General features: G+C 42.0%; 2 protein-coding genes across 4 annotated transcripts in view; one reads left to right on the top strand and one right to left on the bottom strand.

The window, feature by feature from the left end:
* LOC126403413 (leucine-rich repeat-containing G-protein coupled receptor 6) overlaps positions 1-14161 on the top strand; it is a 45143-nt gene extending 30982 nt beyond the window's left edge. Inside the window, exons 5-18 of the mRNA XM_050066063.1 lie at positions 96-311; positions 488-559; positions 3872-3940; positions 4384-4455; positions 4603-4674; positions 5063-5131; positions 5535-5606; positions 5904-5969; positions 6091-6162; positions 7369-7440; positions 8005-8130; positions 9903-10057; positions 11640-11720; positions 11845-14161. Coding sequence (XP_049922020.1) covers positions 96-311; positions 488-559; positions 3872-3940; positions 4384-4455; positions 4603-4674; positions 5063-5131; positions 5535-5606; positions 5904-5969; positions 6091-6162; positions 7369-7440; positions 8005-8130; positions 9903-10057; positions 11640-11720; positions 11845-13097 — 2467 coding nt within the window. The 3' untranslated portion in view covers positions 13098-14161. The remainder of the gene's footprint in view (positions 1-95; positions 312-487; positions 560-3871; positions 3941-4383; positions 4456-4602; positions 4675-5062; positions 5132-5534; positions 5607-5903; positions 5970-6090; positions 6163-7368; positions 7441-8004; positions 8131-9902; positions 10058-11639; positions 11721-11844) is intronic.
* Positions 14162-14239: 78 nt separating this feature from the next.
* Positions 14240-19630, bottom strand: ube2t (ubiquitin-conjugating enzyme E2T (putative)). 3 transcript variants are annotated; one of them, XM_050066104.1, is made up of 7 exons: positions 19493-19630; positions 19140-19252; positions 18519-18588; positions 17126-17231; positions 16923-17021; positions 16388-16496; positions 14240-14578 (listed from the first exon to the last, which is right to left on the bottom strand). In XM_050066104.1, exons 2-7 carry the CDS (start codon positions 19246-19248, stop codon positions 14364-14366), a joined length of 708 nt encoding a protein of 235 aa, XP_049922061.1. In that variant the 5' UTR covers positions 19249-19252; positions 19493-19630; the 3' UTR covers positions 14240-14363. The 3 variants fall into 3 exon arrangements, with proteins under 3 accessions (XP_049922061.1, XP_049922060.1, XP_049922062.1); XM_050066103.1 differs by having other exon boundaries at positions 19140-19249; XM_050066105.1 differs by having other exon boundaries at positions 16388-16471; positions 19140-19249.
* Positions 19631-19812: the final 182 nt, after the last annotated feature.

Genomic DNA, 19812 nt, shown 5'->3' with positions numbered 1-19812 from the left:
GCACGCACAAGCACGGATACACTTGCACATAAGCAAACATACTGTACTTAGACACGATGATTATCTCGCTAAGCTCAGTTCCTCTCACCCTCCAGGCGTCTTGATGCGAACCTGTTGTCTGAGGTTCCGGCTGGGGCCTTCAGAGGGGTTCGCGCCCTAAGACACCTGTGGCTGGACGACAACTCCCTGACAGAAATCCCAGTGACGGCGCTGGACTCTCTGCCCTCCCTGCAGGCCATGACGCTGGCCCTCAACCAGATCACACACATCCCTGATTACGCGTTCACCAACCTCTCCGCCCTTGTCGTACTGTAAGTGACATCTTGATTTGTTTACTTAAAAACTCTCCTGAGCGCGGGTGTCTCAACTTACAAGGGAAATGATTTGTTCCGTCGTCTCAGAACAGGGCGGTGATGATTGCAGTGTGGAAACGTTTTTGAGAAAGCAATTTTTGATTTGTTGAAAAATATTTGTGGCCCTTTTCCAGACATCTTCATAACAACCAGATCCAGAGCATGGGCGCGAGATGTTTTGAAGGTTTACACAGTCTGGAGACACTGTGAGTATCACACACCCAATCACAGACACACACAGGCATGCACACGTGCTTTTTGGACAGAGGTTACAATTACAAATTAAACGCAACATATTTTCACTTTCTCACATACACTCACATGCACGCACCCTGAAGTGATTTCAGTTCATAAGCCCAAATGAGTACCTCCTCTGTTTCCCCAAACATAGATGCCGGCTTTATGATGACAAAGTATCAGCAAGCATCAACATTCATTTTGTACGGCAGCCTTTCCCACAAAGCCTTAGAATAACTCGGAGATATATGAAGAACTGCCTGAATATAATGATTTTTACTCGCATTCTGCGTCTGACTCCAGCCTTGGTTCTTTCTGTGTTTGGTGCTGGAACCCCTGAAGTTAATGTGTTTTTATAAATCTTAAATACCAAGTGTGCCAAAGAATAATGAAGCGCAGCGCTAAATCACAAAGTCATAATGATTAATGTCCTGGTAATTTCAGCAGGTGCTTGAACGTTTCTCAAAAACCACAACCAGCCAACGAAGGACAGGAATGTGAAGATGAAAAGTTCCTCTTTGATTACCTTGAAGTAACATCAACAGATTTGTCTGTGTTTTGTAAAAGTAATTGCTAAGCAGCACCGAGGTCAAGTATGGCTCGGCGGGGCTGCAGGAGAGTTGTTTGAGTGTACGTGCCGTAGCTTCGATAACTGGATCCTAACCACACACCAATATGGAAACCGCAGGAAACTGACACAGCCTCATGAAAAAGAGGTAGAGAAGAAAAAGCGAGAGAAATGGAGACAGCGCAACTGTGTCTCCTGCAAAAAAGTCACGGTGGTCTGATGAAAACACAGTTTCTGGCACGTTTGCTTAACAACCTGTTGAAGAGTAAAAAATTATGCGTTTCTTTTTATGAGCATGTGTGTGGGCACGTGTGTGTGTGTGTGTGTGTGTGTGTGTGAGCGCAGAATGAGCAAGTACTTCTGCCTGTGCACTCACAAGTGTATGGCCAGCTTAACACTCAACTTAAAAGCCATTATCCATGCTGGGAAATGTGAGGGAACAGGGTGTAAGTCAAGGGAGCCGTGCTTAACGGGATGAAGGGAAACTAGAGAATGAGAAAAAGAGGGATGGAGCTCTCTGGACCAGAATAGTGTGTGTTAAAATGTTTGGGCCGTCAGCGGCGAGGAGAGACAGATGATTCAGCGGGATAAGATGACAGGTGTCATTGACGTGGGGATTGCGCTGGTATGAGGGGTTAATCTCTCACAGCGGCCTCGCTTATGAGAAATACGAGAGACCATCTGCATCACCACAACCCTCCCCAGCCCCTAGTGTGTATTATAAAATCATTACTACGAGGAGCCGTCCAGAGGACTGCTGGAAAACGTAACTGCATATGCAAACAAGACAGAGCAGACACAGACAGACAAACATTTCACAACATCCACTGATACTTGGGGGGAAAAACACACATACATATCTACAAGTACTTCATCAAAGGCATTTTTGCTGTCTTATACTTGAAAAGAATAAAAACAAACCCAGTCGACTATGACTTAGTAGTTTTAGATATCCTTTGACCTGGATGGTGAGGAATCTTCAAAGACAGCACGCATACGGAGGCACATGTCTTAATATGAAAATATGTACATTCAACCCTGATTAAAAAAAAACAGAATGAAGTGATTTGCAAATCCTTTTCGACACACAGTGGGGGAAATAAGTGTTCAACAATTGTTTCTTAAGTGAAATTTAGACCAGACATTGATAAACTACACAGAGAAAGAAATCGTAACATTTCAATCCATTAAATTTATGTGCAATAACGGAGAATGACAGAGAAAAAAAAGTATTGAGCACGCTTATTGAAATGTATTTAATACCTGGAGAAGCCTTTGTTTATGATGCCAGCTTCAAGACGCTTTGTGTATGAAGAAACTTCTGTCTCACAGTGTTCAAACAGGAATTATAGCCCATTCTTCCACACAGAGAGTCATTCAATCTTGAAGATTTGGGGGCGCCTGCTTCCGAATCTTTGGAAAGAAATTTCACTTTCAAACCGTCAACAATTAGTGTCCTCAGTTCCCAAATGCTTACTGAGTGTTGTTAAAAGAAAAGGTGATGAAACATAGCGGTAAACATGCCCCTGTGCCAACTTTTTTGGATTGTGTTGCAGGCATCAAATTTATAATGAGTGTAGATTTACAAAAGACAGTACTCAAGCCGGCACTGGACGTTTATATGACGCTAGAAAGACGCACCTTGTCGGACACACCTTGAATTTTGGCTGGAATGAAAATCACGCTGACAATGTTTTTAATGTCTAACGACGATAGAAGTTCATGTTTTCTGGACGTTAGCATGATGACGTTTTACAGATATTGAGTTTTGGTCTCTACCTTACAACGAAATGTTGTTATTCTACGTCAAGATGATGTTTGCGTTGGACATATGGAAGACATTAGATTTTGGTTACTTAACAAAACAACTTAAAACCAACAAAGTATTCTACAATGAATTGGCGGTGACATGAGATATCGTCTTGATTGTAGAAAACACGTGTCGCACACTCTGGCTCCATATGCACTTCTTTTATTTTGATGACGTTTCAGCCTTTGAGCCTTCTTGAAGTTATAATGTTGATGATGTTGAAGAAAGCCCAAAGACTGAAACATCATCAAAATAAAAGAAATGCATATAGAGCCAGAGTGTGTGACACTTTGGGTCAGCCAATGTCACAACCTAAATTTAACCAAATATCAATGTCTAACGACACTAGAGGCCAGCTAGTTTAAACATTACATATCCACTCTTTGAAGTGTTTTCAATTGAATACAGGTTGCAAGGGACATTTAAACTACTTTAGTCACGGTTTGTACATTGTCTCAGCTCGTTTGGAATTGGGGCTGTACACACATGCACACTACAAACTTTTCCCATGTACACAAGCACATCTACAGGATGTACAGTAAAACCTCTTTTCCTGCCACCTGCGTCTGAGCTGTGTCAACTATACTGTAGCAACGGTTGTTTTGACCCAGCGTTGCCTTGGAAACTAATCAGAGACAGACCTAAATAATCAGGTCAGAGCAGCAAAGGTCAAAGGTCAAATCCAAACTTCACACTCTACAGCTGTCAGCCTCTCCGAGTGCAGAGGAAGCGGCTGCGCATACATATGCAATCAGGCACACTTTCTCACACACGGAAACACAGAATATCATATATGGTTGAATTATGATTGCAGCGAAATAAAAACCTCCATCATGCCTTGGACTTGGAATGTTTCAATATATTATTCAATCATGACTGTTTATCTTACTGTGTCTCTCTCAGGGATTTAAACTACAATGATCTGCAGGAGTTCCCTGTGGCCATCAGGACACTGAGTAAGCTTCAGGAACTGTGAGTACACACACACACAAAAACACACCTGCCCGACATGACTATCATGGTTGCGTTATCCCAAGTAATCCCGTTAAGTGATTTTAATGTGGCACTCGGATACAATCTCTCTCGCCCTAAGCAGGTGCTGGCTCCACACCCACGCACCCGCTCGCCTGCACGTACACACAGACGCGCACGCACGCACACACAAACAAACCATATTTTCCCTCGGCTTCAGCAGATGTTCCGCCGCGCGCATATGTGACACAGATACAGCGTATGTGTGCGTGTTTACATCTCATTTATCCAAAAATGTTTTTCAGCTGTGCAATGGCAGGTGCAACATGAGGACATATGACTTGACTCTCGCTCCTCCAAACACACACACTCACACTCACACACACAAAATCAGAAACATATTGATAAACTGTCTGACTAACAGTATGTTTTTATATTTGCAGGGGCTTCCATAACAACAATATCAAAGCAATCCCTGAGAGGGCCTTCGTGGGAAACCCTCAGCTCCAAACCATGTGAGCTTAATACTACAATGTGCACATACTGTATTAGATAAACACATAATTGCTATTTCATGTCAACATCATGTACGGCACGACTCATTCCCAAAAACAAATTAATCAGAATATGTCCAAAGCAATTTTTCTTTTTCTGTCTCACAGTCATTTCTATGAAAACCCCATCCAGTTTGTGGGAAAATCCGCTTTCCAGTTCTTACCTAAGCTGCACACACTGTGAGTATTGCGGTCAGTAGAAACCATTCCAGTGAGTTAGCCCAAACACTGTTTAAATCATCCTCTGTCCCTAGCAGTGAGAGTTGAGTGGACATGTGTAATGGCCTACTGAATGATGTTGTGTTAGTGTATTGCTGTGCGCTGTGCTGATGTGGTAAGAGAGAGTGTGTTGTAAGAACATGTTGAATGGTGTGACTTATGATGTCTTGTGAGACAGCCAAAACAGCCTGTGTTGATGTTGGAGGAAAAGTTTGATGGCTGAAATGAGCTGTTAGACAAGGTCTGTGTGTGTGTATGTGTGTGTGTGTGTGTGTGTGTGTGTGTGTGTGAGAGACAGAGAAAGGGGAAAGAAAGAGAGTTTTCTGACTCTTTTCTCCCTGTGTTGCAGCTCCCTTAACGGGGCAACCCAGATTCAAGAGTTTCCCGATCTGAAAGGAACCACCAGCCTGGAAATTTTGTGAGTGCCTCCTTTATCCCCAAACACACACACACACCACCACCACACACATGCATAGTATTATATCATCTAGTGCTGCTATGCCACATACAACAACAAAGAACGTAAAAAGACGCTGAGGTTTGAGGATCCTGCGTGTCCAAATACATGAGAGACAAAGATCGGAGAGAGATAAGGATAAGCAGGAGAAAATAAGAGAGAATATGTGTGTTTTAGGATTCTAGGAGAGAAAGGGACAAAACAGGACACTCAGAGGCGGGATAGGGCTAGTTATGCCAGCCGGTGACAGGTTTGGCGAACCTACACAGCTCCCTGTCTGACCAAGTTAGACTCACAGGACTGGGGGATCCTTTCGCTTGCTCGCACTTCAACAATAATCAGAGGATTCTCCTTTTCTCTATAGGACACTGACTCGGGCCGGTCTCTCAGCTCTCCCTCTGGATCTATGTGAGCAGCTGCCTCGCCTCAGAGTGCTGTGAGTACACACACACACACATGCGAAGGGGAGTGAGAGGTACCAAAAAGTGATACACAAAACCCAACTGTGGAGAGCTGTGCCCCCAAGCAATCATTTGGTGTACAATCTCTGTGCTATGAAATCCAATCACCAACCACCCCCCAAAAAATTATTGTCCTGCTATATCGCCTTGCTCACAGAGCCGACTGTTCACTCAAATAATCCTGTCACCCCCATAATTTCCCACGCTATAAATCCACAGCTGGTCACTGTGTTTATGTGTGCTCCGTGTGTGTGCTTTGTGTATTGTTGTAGGGAGCTGTCTTACAACCAGATCGAGGATCTGCCCAGCTTTTACCACTGCTCCGCACTGCAAGAGATGTGAGTTCAACCGCCCCCCAACACAAGTGCATACACATCTGCGGCAAAATCATATTTGTATCATGTTTCCTGCACCTTTCACACTGTCCTTATGTATGCCTGTTTGTGTGTTTCTCAACAGAGGGCTACAGCATAACAAAATCAGGAGGATAGAGTCCAGCACCTTCCAGCAGCTCACCTCTCTGAGAGCTCTGTAAGTCAATCTTTGTTGTAACTCTTCTCAGTGTTTTCAAGCTTTTTCGGATCCATGGATCCCTGGTGGAAAACCACAATCACCGGTTCCTAACGCTTGGGTCAGGACCCCACAAAGGGGTCGCAAGATACATCTGAGGTTTCATTAGATGATTACCAGGATAACCGAGAAGAAAAACAAAACATTTCTTCTACACAGAATATTCCTCTGAGCTTTTTTTGTGAAACACATGATAGTTTTAGCTCTAAAAATATCTTAATCACGGGTGTTAAACATATGGCCGCGGGCCAGAACCTTCCTGCCAAAGGCTCCAATCCGGATGGCTTTACACACCTAATACTGGTTCACTTGTGAAGGCTAAGACATGCCAGGTTTCAGGAGCCAGTTTAGCATTGAGTAGCCTTCTTCATGTAAAATACTGCTTACTTTCAATTCACCCTGACCAGGATACAGTTTTATAATATTTAAAGATATTAAACACTGTGTACAACATTGTCACATCAGCAGCTTTACTACAAAAGAATCTATATCAGACTTCTATCTTAAAACAATACTGGTGGAACCCTGCTGTTGAGGCACTGCCACAACTTTTGATTTGCAAATTTGTAGAGGCGGAGGATAGCTTAACTTGCTTCCTCAATGGCCTTCACTTTAGTTCGGTGTGGTGATGCCTGCATCACTACATAGGGGCAAAAATGTATGGAAAAATGGAAAGTAATGACAGTGAGTAGTGGACTGACTGAATGTGGAAAAACTAAAACATCATCTCAAGACATTTCAGGCTATTCATCGTCTGTTTTCTAAATGGATTATTTCGTTAAGAATGTACTTCTTTACCCTAAAAGAAGGGGAGACATTTGGAGGTGTTGTTATTTATAGGTTATTATGCAATGGTTTTACTGGTCTGGGATACTTAAATTGGGCTGTGTGTGGCCCAAAAAACCAAAATGCGTTTGACACCCTGGATCTAAATGAAACAGTCTATGAGATGGAAATCACTTATGGTATGATGAGATGCCACAAGTAGAGACTGCTTCACTTTAAGGGGTCATAAGCCATCATGGTTAGGAAGCATGGGTAAAGATCAAACTACGCAAACTTACAACCTATTACTGACACCTAGTGGCGATCAAGTCACATCATTCACTGTGTAATTACTGTTACTTTCAGTCCATTTCACTTCACTGTGAATCTTTGTTCTGACAGTGATCTGAGCTGGAATATGATCGAGTGGATCCACCTGGATGCGTTCGCCTCGCTTCACTCTTTGATCAAACTGTGAGTAAACACAGATACATTATTATCACTAAGACTCTACTCCCTTTCATCTGGTCCTTCTGCACTGTCACCCCCCCCCCCCCCCCCCTAGAAGGCATGCAGAATTTGCACACCTTTAATTAAAGTTAAGCTGTATGTCAGAGCCTTCGCCTTACACAAACACTCCACGCTTGACTGTGTGTGCGACAGAAAACGTGTTGCCTTTGGCTGAGTCTACAGAGAACACTGATATGCATTTATTGTTTGAAAACCCCCTCTGTGTGGCCAGGAGATTCATCTCAGGTCATGCCAATACAAACTGCTTCATTGTACAAAGACTGGTTGAAGTATGCATAACTAAACAAACAGATACACTACATCTGACAGGAAGTGTTATCTGGAGGGAATCTGATAGAGCCTTGTCTGAACAGTTTAAAATATCTATGAGACAAGGACTTTTTGTTACCAAAGATGACCCTCGGCAATATGTGAAACGAAAACACATTTTGTAAACACGGACTTGGCCTGATCTGACACCCACCCCTCTTCTGTTTCTTTCTCAATTTCTTTCTATATTCATCTCAGGGACCTGACTGAGAACCGTCTCAGCTCAGTACCTGTTGCAGGTTTGGGGGGTCTCACCCATCTCAAGCTGAGGGGCAACACAGAATTATACGAGGCCTTCAGTCCTGATTACTTCCCTCGAATGAGGTAACACACAAACACACCATCATGCATCTTTTTCTTACTTAATGTTTCGTACTTTCTCATCAGAAACTTAACATTCTAACTTTCCCAGGTGTGTAACCTGTGGCTGTGAAAAACAATGCATTTTTTCCCACCCCTACAATTATCCTTCCTCTCACAGTTTTATATTAATATCTTTAATTAGCCAAAAGCAGCCAAGGCTGACAATGAACTAATTACACTGTAACCCTGCAAGCCATTCCTGAAAGCCATTCCTGAACTGAACTTTAACAATGAGGAAGCATTTGTCAGCAGCAAGTTAATTCTTGTTACACAGACCCCTGAAGGCCTGGAAAGGTGCAGTGAAAATGGAGCATTAGTTTCAAAGACATAGGAGATGGCAGGTGATCAAGTGGCAATGTCAGCATTACTGTAGAACATCATCCAAAACAGAACTCCTGGCAGAACGCCCTTTCAAAAGCACCGTATATGTGTGGTGAATCTTTGCGTACAGCCATCTACAACAAAGTCAGCTGATCCAGACTTCAGAAAACTGACAGTTTTACCAACGTTTTCCCTGTACATGATGGGTAATTGGCTTGATTTTTTTATGTCTTCAGACAGAGATTGATAACAGGGATGGGCGTTTTAAGTCATTTCCATAATCGAATACTTGCACAATAGAGTACTGAAGAACTCCTGAACATTCTGGCTGAAGAACAGGGTTCAAAACGAACACCAAAGCAAAAATGCAGGCAGTGTTTTGAGTCAAGCAGCAACCTCCAGGCCTAAAAAATGAAGTTGGAGGATAGGTGCCAAAAAAACTGCAGTTCCTTAAATGGCCACTTGAGGCTGGCTCCCAACTTTAGAGCAGAAACAAACATGTTTACAGGCTGGTAGAAAAAAACAGTGTTGGTCTCTATGGCTAAATTCGACAGGCACGACAACTGTATGTATCGAATTTTCATACAATTCACACTTTTACATTTTAATAAGGTTTATAGTATGAGTCAGATCCACACTTAGCTCCTCCACAGCTCCACCCTCTCAAATAAATATGGTCACTTCTGGCCCCATAAAACCAAGATGGTGGCAGCTGAAATGCCATGAGGCCTCATAACGGCAGTCCACAAACCAATGGGTGATGTCATGGTAGCTTCATCCATTATTTTTCACAGTCTATGGTCAGGATTAGCCAACCTTTCCATGCTGCACAGGCTGTAGAGTTTAGCCTACATAAAGGAAAAACCACCAGGTGATGGGAGATTGCCTGTTGTGTCTCCACTGATTTCTCCTTGTGCTTAGCGTGCAAATGGTTAATCTTCGAAATTCCTTCTTCTTTGATCCATGAATTTAACGTTACATAGCGTGCACTGCACATTCAATTTGTTCATTTGGTGGAAATACTTCCAAACATCACTCTTGTGCCTGGTCGCCATTTTGCATGTAATCTTATAAAGAGTGTATAACTGAAAGAATTACTTCTAGCTGTACATATCTATAATTTTTAATATAGGGTCTGTCTATCTATCTGTCTATCTAGCCATATTTTTACAGGGCAAGAAAAATCAAGTATGCATGCCAGTCCCGAATTCATCAGCATTTGAGGTTGCTTTTTAACTGAGAATATACAGTATTGTTTCAAAGCTAAGCTGGTAGCGCCCAAGCTCACATTCAAGTGAACATCATGCAAGTCTTAAGGTTTTGTAACCATTTTCTGTGCACTTGTTGAACCATCTGTCGTGGCATTGTTTTTCCTGGTCTATTTTCAATACCGTTCCATCTGTTTGTTACAGGGTTATAGAGATGCCTTATGCCTACCAGTGCTGTGTGTATGGTTCCTGTGATAGCTACAAACCAGCCGGCCAGTGGGACACGGAGCAGAGCAATACTGACGAGGACTTACACAAGAGGACTGTACCAGTGTATCCTATTCACGCCGACACAAACTGTAAGAAATGATGCCATTACGACATCTGCGCAAGCCTATTTGCAGTATAAACCACACATGGTACACACCCGGGACTGGGGGGTAAAGCAATAGACAGAAATCTGAGCTCCATATGTCTGTGCTCATTGCCGAATTATTGACTAAAGCCCACTTGAAACATGTCAGAGCCTCGCTGAAACCACAGCTACCTGGCAGCTGACACACACATACACATGAGCGTTGACCCTTCCATGCATTCCTGTGGCAGGCGAAAAATATAAAAACCAATAAACCGAAATTAAGTTGAAATTAAAACCATTAAACCTGCACTGTTAAAGCTGAAAATAAACAATTGCTGGGTGTACCAAAAGATACAATAACAAAAGATGATTAAAGCATGACATAACGCTGATTAAAATTTATTCACCTCTAATTGTTGGAAAAACAGTCGTGATGATCAAATTTCAGACAAGTGCCAATTATCTTCTGCAGTGTTTTTATATCATTGTAGAAGAATGTTAGATCACCTCCTTTGTTGCACCAACCGCTTGAAGCCAGTGCCACACACAATTAAGCATACTGTGTATATGTACACATGCAGAGTAAAGGCTCATTTGTGCTCAACATTAACAGACATGGGTGGAGTCTTCTGTCCGTACTCCTTATTCTTGCCATCCATATATGTGCATGTTTTCTGGAAAAAAAAAAACAGGGCAGTACCACAGCATGTTGTGGGGGCAGTGCCATGGATGTGTAAAGAGAAATGGATACAGTGTTTGAGTGTGAAAGCTGCTTAGTAGCACAGGAAGCAAAAAAAAGTTTAACTGCATATAAAATTACCTGAATGATCAGCACCCACAGAGAAAGCGAACTACATACTTCTGCCAGGTGGGCCAGCTACTTCCTGTTTAGCGCTCCATTAACTTGAACGAGATAAACTGATTTAATCATCTGACTCTGAGTTTCCACGTTATTGGACCAAATAGATCAAAGTCTGATTGTAAAATAAGTCGTTTCACGGGTGTGATACTCTAAAAAAAAAATTCTCACTGATTTAAAGACACCTCTTTTACAATGCAAGTCTATGGGAGAAAAGTGTTTTGGGGCCAGACTCGTAAGTTGCGACTCCACTGTTTGGCCACTATGAAAATTAACTTCAAAGACTAGCACACTTCCTGGGGCCCTGCAAGGAAAATATAAATCTTATATTTCTTTGGGGCCTGGGCCGTGACGGAGACATGACAAAGGCAGTTAAAAAATGGCAAAACAGAACGAATCTGTTAAATTCAAATTGTAAAAAAAAATCCCGTCCACATGTTGTGATGCATTTACTGACCTCACAGACCACCAGTGTGTACAACACTGCCTCTGATAAAAGAGGCATTATTGCAACCTCCTTCACTGTTGCCATATCTGTTGAGATCAGGAACTTTTGACTCTGCACTCTAGTGCCATCTAGTGGATATATCTATTCCAACATAAAGGACGGAAATAGGTGGGCAGTGACGGTTACAATGTTTGTCATGAACAGATTTATTTAGTCTTCTAAATGTAACTGTCATGAAACCTAACACAAGTTAACCCTTACAATGCTTTATTCTAGATGATCCTGACCTGGAAGAGTTCCAACTAGAAATAGAGGAATCCAAACTACAGACCAGTGTCCAATGCACACCCACTCCAGGTAAATTAAATTCCACTTTCATTGGTAATGATCAAGCAGTTGTCAACTGGCTTGCACATTGTTTTGTCACAATTACAGCGTAAGGAAATTGTTAATCTAAAGCTGATGATTCCTGTGTTTGCAGGTCCTTTCCGTCCCTGTGACTCTCTGTTGGGCAGCTGGCTGGTCCGTGTGGGCTTGTGGTCCATCTCCTTGGTGTCTCTTCTGGGGAACTCCCTCTTGCTCTTGTCCCTCTTCGGCTCACCCGGCTACCTGTCGCCGCTCCGCTTCACCGTGGCCTGCATGGGTGCTTCCAACCTGCTGACAGGTGTGTGCACATGCACCCTGGCCCTTGTGGACGCTCTGACCCTGGGAGAGTTTGGTCACCATGGTGCCCGCTGGGAAGGGGGTCCTGGCTGTCAGGCAACAGGATGGGTGTGGGTGTTTGCATCTGAGGCGAGTGTGTTGTTGCTGACTCTGGCAGCTGTGCAGTGTGGCGTGAGCGTGACATGTGCCCGTGCCTACGGCAAGTCCCCATCCCTTGGGAGTGTGCGCACATGTGCACTTTTCTGCCTAACTCTCTCCCTCACCCTTGCTTCTCTCCCACTGGTAGGAGTTGGGGAGTACGGGTCCTCACCTTTCTGCCTTCCCTCACCCCTGCCGCCCCCATCCTCTCGACTGCCATCCTCCCTGGGCTTTCCCCTGGCGCTCATTATGATGAACACTCTGTGCTTGCTTATAGTCACAGGCTCATACATCCGTCTGTACTGGGAGTTACTTAGGGGAGAGTGCGAAGGCCTGTGGGACTGCGCTATGATTAAACATGTTGCCTGGCTAATATTCACCAATGGCCTCCTCTATGTACCAGTAGCTTTCCTGTCCCTCTGCTCTCTCCTGGGTCTCCTCTCTCTGGGGGAGGAGGTGCTAAAATCAGTTCTCCTGCTTCTCCAGCCCCTGCCTGCTTGCCTCAACCCCCTCCTCTTCCTCCTTTTCACAAGAGACCACGCCCAGTTTTTCTTCTGGCCTCACCCCAAAGCACGTCCACAGCTACGCCGGGACCGCACCCTGGACTCGCTGGTGTCTGTGGAGACAGAGAAGAGCTCCTGCTCCGACTCTTCGACACAGGTGTCACTCGCTGATGCCCTTTACAGCGGGGGGTCCTCTCTTCAACCCCGACTGGATCCAATCAGGTTTTCCCACTGCTCCTCTACTTCCTCAGTCCCTCTCATCCCTTGCCAGATACCCACTCCCACTGCCAGAGATAGAGACAGGGTGACAGAAGGAGAGGGGAGCCTGAGCGACGATGAATGTCTGAAGAGTTTGGATCAAGATGTGATTCATAACACTTGCCCTCTGTATCACTCTACCATGACTCCTTCCCTCACCTCTCATCCGTGAGCCTCAAAGCTAGCTGTCTGAATAGCTGGGACACTATGGACACTAAAGGACCATCATTGACACAACAGCAGCAAGACCGGCTCAGTCCTCAAGCGCCTCACAATGAGTCCACACAGAGACTGTAGAGTACTCTAGAGAAGCCTATGAGAACACAACAAAGTGCCTCTGAAAATGGAGAGTGCAACTTAAAAGTTCCCTTCACAGTAAAGACTATTAAAGGAAACACCACAGCACATGTCTGTTAAAATAAAGGACAATTTCAGACACTACCCAGGGGACTGTGTCAGTCATGGACTCACATGGCAAAAAGAAAGCTCAAGCAAAAGCTGTCATGGAAAATCTAAGCATCGGACAAATCAATGGTTTAGCCAGGGGAAATAAAGGTAGAACCAGTAGAATTTTACGTGTAAATGTTTATACTGAAATGTGATCGTGAGACATGCAGCTTAGAGGTTACAGATTGTTTGGTTATATTTTAAGTGGACTTATCTTTGTTTTAATACAAGTTCTATTCTATTGCTTCAGTCTGTTTCAAAGAAAGGGAGTCATTATCAGACACACCGGGACATTTTTTTACCAGAGTAAGCTAACATTTTTCATTCACAGAAATGTTATTGTCAGATATCTTTCTTTGCAACTGAGTAATAGCCTTTATGAGAATGTTATTCTTTATGTGGCAGCAAAAATGCAACAGGAAACATGTCGCACAGTTTCATACGGTTTACACAATTTTGTCTCAAATATGCAAATCTGCCTGACAAGAGGCAAGCGCTTATACAGACTGAATGGGATGTAGCTATCTTTCTACAGACGTTAGAGTAAACTAGCAATATGTACATACAATGTAACTACCTCTGAACTAGCATGGTATTGACTCACTACAGCCTTATGATGTCTGTCTCTCTTTTTATATGATAAACAGCAAATATATAATTTTATATATTAAGAAATAAATCCTTAGTTTGTAAAAAAACAAACCTTTGCTATTTAGGATGTACATACTTTGTATACAACTGGTAAGCATATGTTTGAATAAAATTATCTTCATACTGTATATTCCATCTATTGTGAAACACACCTTCACAACACAAGAGAAGTAAAAGCATTTCATGCAAAACATTAAAAAAAACTGAACCTTGGCATTAAGTTAAAATACAATTTAATATCACAACACAAAACAAACATTATACATATGAATATGTGGGTATTTTTGGATTAAGAAGGAGAATGCATACAAAGTAAATGTAAGAAGGCGTCAGCGCTAAATTAAAATTTAAAATTAAACTCTTTACAAATAGACAGGCATATAAAGCATGGTGGCGTCAGAGAAGGGAGTCCTGTGGCTCTAACAAGTGAAACTGAAACTAGGCACAGGTTTTCTTTGCGGGCTCCTCTGTCTCCGTTTCTGCACTGCCAGCCTCCCGTTTGCGGGATGAAACGTTCTGATGTGGAGTATTTTCTTTGTTGCTCTCCACGACTCCCTGAACAAAGACAGACACAAAACATTTTAATCAATGACTGCATTGCCCACATATGCTCCTCCACGTCTCAAAACTGAGGACAGGGTGTCTACACATGTAACCAAGTTAAATTTAAGACTTTTTAAGACCTTTTTAATACCACCTTATATGAAATTTAAAACCAACCCTGCAATGGAAATACACATTATATATGTATGACAACAGGTTTAATATGTTAAATGTAAAAAGAAAACTCTCTGTCCAATGACTGTAAACATTGGGCTCAAGCTGGAGAAATTTTTGTGGTAATATGACTGAATGAATATTTAAATCTGAATTTAAGACAATTTAAGAGTTTTTGAGGCCTTATATTAAGAAAACTTAAGACATTTTAAGAGTTTTTAGGACCTGTAGACACCCTGGAGAAGTTAAATGTTTGAACATAACTCAAACAGTCTGCATCACTTTGTTGCAAGTACATAATAAATAAGCAGACAACCTTTCTATGGAGGTACAACAGCTCCACCTTGTGGGCAAAATATACCACTACACAGCGCTTATACAATGACAGATTCTTCAGACCATATCAGTTGTTAATTATGTTAACAAATGGTTTTAAAATCCAACTGTTAACATGCATGTTACATTCTGACTATGTAGGCTATTATGTTGCCAAATAACTGCAAGAAGACTGTAGCCAGGTAACGTAACTCATACATCATTTACCACCAAACCCAGAGAAGTAAGCAACTCATCTTTGCCCACAGAAGTAAACTAATTGGTGCCACCTTTACTCTTATTTTACCTTAACATGTTGAATAAATTATATTATGTCATTACTTCCCCCATATTTTTTAAGTTTCTTCAATAAATAAGAACCAAAAATTAGTTGAAACAAGTTAAATAATAGCGCTTCATAGCGTTTGTGCAGCCTTGTTTATTTACTGTGTCCATGGAAACGACGATGAACACAGCCATAAAGATATGGTTTCCATAAGCATAAAGGACAGACTGTTTACATTCCTGATAACAACATCATTGCATAACAATGTATATATGATATTCAAAGATATTACAGCATTTTCTTTTAAATTAGTTTGTTCTAGATGTTCAGATTTGGTACAGCTGTGAGGCATTTGTGGCAAAGCTGTCACACACCATACTTCTTGCCTTGCTTTCAACGACATCACGTTCCCTCTGGCCGGCACTCTCTGACACATTGGAAAACATTTTGTCGACATTGGCTGATACAGGAGGCTGTGTTGGTGGTGCAGCAGTTAGCAGTGTCCCCTCACAGGGTGGGTCCCTTCTGTGCGCAGTTTGCATGTTCTACCCGTGTGTGTGTGTGTGGGTTTTCTCTTGGTTCTCTGGCTTCCTCCCACAGTCCAAAGACATGCAGGTTAACTGGTGACTCTATTGCCTGTAGGTATGAATGGTTGTCTGTATTTATGTGTCAGCCCTGTGATAGTCTGGCGTCCTGTCCAGGGTGTACCCCGCCTCTCGCCCAATGTCAGCTGGGATATAATCCAGCCCACCTGCAACCCTGAATGGGATAAGCAGTTGCGGAGGCAAAAGTCTGGAAACAATTTTTTTTCTTCTGTTTTTAATAATCATCCAGACCTGAAAATGACTACAATCAGATTCCATACTTTTCAATACAGCGTATGAACCCCGAACAGACAAAATATTCATGTCACCCACTAAGAATAATGCAGCTTACCCAAAGTCAGTCAGTCCATGATGAAATTAAAAAGGTTAAAGAGGTGAACTGTTTTAGTCATGAACGACAGTAAGTTACAACTGCTTCACCATTAGATCAGAGAGACTTACCGTGTTCTTCTGAACAGCATGTTCTTCTGTCCATTTCCTGGCCTTCTCCATGAACAGCTGTTTGTTGTATTTGAACTCTGATGACTGCATTCAAAAAATGTAAGCGTCTCTTTACATGCGTATACGGCGGAGACACAAAATTGATCACAGTATCAGAATTGAAATGCTCTCTAATGCAATTTTTAGACTGCAAGGGGCTGTATTTTTTTGTGTGACAAGAGGTAAAGATTTCTCAGGCTGACAAGTAACAAGTTATTCTGGCATTGAGAGAAAAAAAAAACTCTGCCTGTATTAAAACGCATACTAGAAAGAGTATTTACTTCTTTTCCAGGTGCAAATTTTAAACAGTGTTATTTAGATCTCAGCCACTTTAATGTCAAAAGTTTTTGCAAAAGCTCTGTTGAAATTATTTGTATTAAAAAAATTCACAAAAGCAAAGAAATCGCCCGCAGTGTGAATGTGTATCAAAGCTTTGCTACTGTAACAGATGTATGAGCGTATGAGATCTTTGAATGCAAGATTATGTGTGACTCACTATATCAGCCATGAGCGGGTCGTCTGGATTGGGCTCAGCCATGAGGAGCTGAATGGAGGTGAGGACTGTGGAGATGTTTAGGGATGGCTTCCAGGCACCCTGAATAATAGAAGATAATAATTAAAATCTGAAAGCAGACAAACAAAACCAGACGATGGATGTGAAACATAAACAACTTTTTTTGTTGGGAAGTCTGTGACAACCTTTGGTGGGAGTTTGAGGGCATCATGGCAGATACGTCCTGAGTTGTCAATGTTTGGGTGGTAGATGGGGGTCAAGAATCGCATTTTGGGAGGTTCAAATGGGTACCTGCGAGAAGAAAACAGCAGGTCAGTCCTACTACACTGCAGTAAGTGTTTATGACAATGAAACGAGAGAGAGGGAACATATCAGTTAGGGCTGGGTATCAGTACTTAATACCTTTAAAGTATTAACTGAAGTAATCCAGTACAAGTAGTGTCAAAATGTATTAAGTCAGAAGATACCTGCATTCAATCCTTTTTACCCAGATCTAGAAAAAAAGACAACTTCCACAGTTTTTCTCGCAGCCAATCACCACAAGTGCTCCTCGTTATAATGTGACTCGTGATTGGCCCATGACTGCAGCAGCTACAACCTGTCTCATTCAGTCTGTGATGTGGTAAAGATGTGCAATGTATTTGACTTAGTGGTTTGTACAGTTATACAACAAATATTTTAATACTTTAAACACTTTCAAAATAATAGTAGTAATAATTGTGTCGCTTTATAGAGCACTTTTCAAAAACAGCGTTACAGTGTGCTTCACAAGACATACAAGTCATAAAATCAACAGGTTTTAAAAGAAAACAAGTCAATGTATAAAACCAAGGAAACAAAAGACAGCTCAAGTAAAATCAGGTAAGACTCTCCGATCAAAGTATGCTTAAAAGAAAAAGGAACATAAAAGAGATCACTGACTCAGCGCACCTGATTTATTCGGGCAGATCGTTCCAGAGCCCCAGGGTCCTGACTGAAAACGCTCTGTCAACTTCAGTTTTCAGGAGGGCCTTTGGAACACACAGGAGACCTCTGCCTGATCTCAAAGTTCATACCGGCGTGCAGTGTACAATACTAAGATGTGAGAGATATAACTGGGAGAGCCATAAACGTGATCAGTAAAATCTTAAAATCTATTTTTTTTTAACTTACTGGGAGCCAGTGGAAAGGGGCTGAAACTAAACTGATGTGATACTTCTATTGGTTCTAGTTAAAATTCAGGCAAGAAAAACGGTGGCTGCAGTAATCCAGGTGTAAAGAGATGAAAGTGTGTAAAATTGTCCCTTGAGTTTTAAAAGTTGAGATGACTGCACAAGCCTTGTGATGTGCTGCTCAAATGTAAATCACTGTCAAACAAATGTGTGTATAAATCATTTAGATAGAGAGGAGTGGTGGTGGCATTTTATGTAACTGAAATGCTTCCATTTACATAATGGAGTATTAAGTATAGAAATACATCAAACAAAGTACTCTACTGGTATTAGTATCACTTTCTGGATGCTGGTAATGGTACTGGTATTGTAATTTTTAAAGAGTACCCAGCCCTAATGTCAGTGTCAAAGCTTAGGGAAAATGTACCTCTCTGGGACCTTGATCTCCAAGGAGAAGAGTCCACCTTCATATGGCGTCCCAGTTCCGCCCACTATCTCTGTGAACCAGAGGAAGAAAAGAATAAATTATCAGAAAGATAAAACAGTCATTTAGCTTGCAATATACACATGGGTGACAAATTAAAGGCATTAAGTCATTTGAAGCGTATGCTAGATGATATGGTTGTTATATAGTGTTCCTGCTTTGGTTAGCTGACACATGATTTTGTACATATTACTGTTTTTATTGTTGTTATTGTTGTTGTTATGTATGGCAGACTGTATTCTTATTATTTAACTTTTTTGTCTTTTTACTGTTTTTTATTACTGTTGATAATTCTTAATAGACATTGCTGCTACGTATTTGTTTGTATGGACTTTTATCATCATTTTATTGCCACTGCTATTACATTTTTGTATCTGTCTAGCCCACTGAATGTGAACTCAATAAACAATGGTTGATTGATTGATTGATTGATTGAAGTGTCTCAGTAAGCTGCATTCGTAGTTTCTCCACTCATTTATTCAGGGTTTTCCTTTAGTTTGTCACCTGTCTGTGTGTGACATGTTGCTGAGTACAACTGCAGCATTACAGGCTGTGAATACTTACGTGCCCGGAGGTCGTCTATCCTCTCCTCAGTCTGCCAGCATGTTATCCCGGGAGGTGGCTCGGTGCTCAGCATCTGAAGTTCACGCTTCAAACGGGAAGCCCTCTGCATCCTGCTGGGCGGAGGGTAAAGTAAACCAGCCAGAAAATATCCACTCGCTTAATAGCTAATCGCCAGTTAGCTCTGAGAGTTCAGATAATGTTATGGTGATGCTAACGTTAACTCCAAGCTATCGTTGTTAGCCTGCTAATTGACGTGGCTACAAAAACATCTTAGTCTGTTTTTGTAAGTGTAAAATACACACAGTAGTCGAAATAAGATGTTGTTTACTCGATACTAAATCACAATTACTTACTTTTCTCCCGCTTTAACAACTGCCTTCCACTTTACAACCGCTGTCAGGGCTCAACTTCACTTCTTCACTTCCAGCTGAAGGGGACGCGAGGCGAGCTCTGTTTTGGATTTCCCTCTTCCTGCGTCATCAACACCGCCCGCGTTCACTCTTCTTCTTCTCTCAGTTTATTGGCGGGTCGCAAACGACTTTCCAGTGCACACCGCCACCTACCGTACAAGTGTGTATAACATCATATTAGTTCACCTCATTTCCTAAATTCTTCCCATTATTTGTCATTGAAGAAAGTAAAAAAAATGGCATCCTGGTGACTCTTGTCTCCT

The sequence above is a fragment of the Epinephelus moara genome, chromosome 16 (genome assembly GCF_006386435.1).
Source record: "Epinephelus moara isolate mb chromosome 16, YSFRI_EMoa_1.0, whole genome shotgun sequence".
Taxonomy (NCBI): domain Eukaryota; kingdom Metazoa; phylum Chordata; class Actinopteri; order Perciformes; family Serranidae; genus Epinephelus; species Epinephelus moara.
The sequence above is the reverse complement of the archived record's forward strand: the minus strand, read 5'-3'. Positions and strand labels throughout refer to the sequence as shown.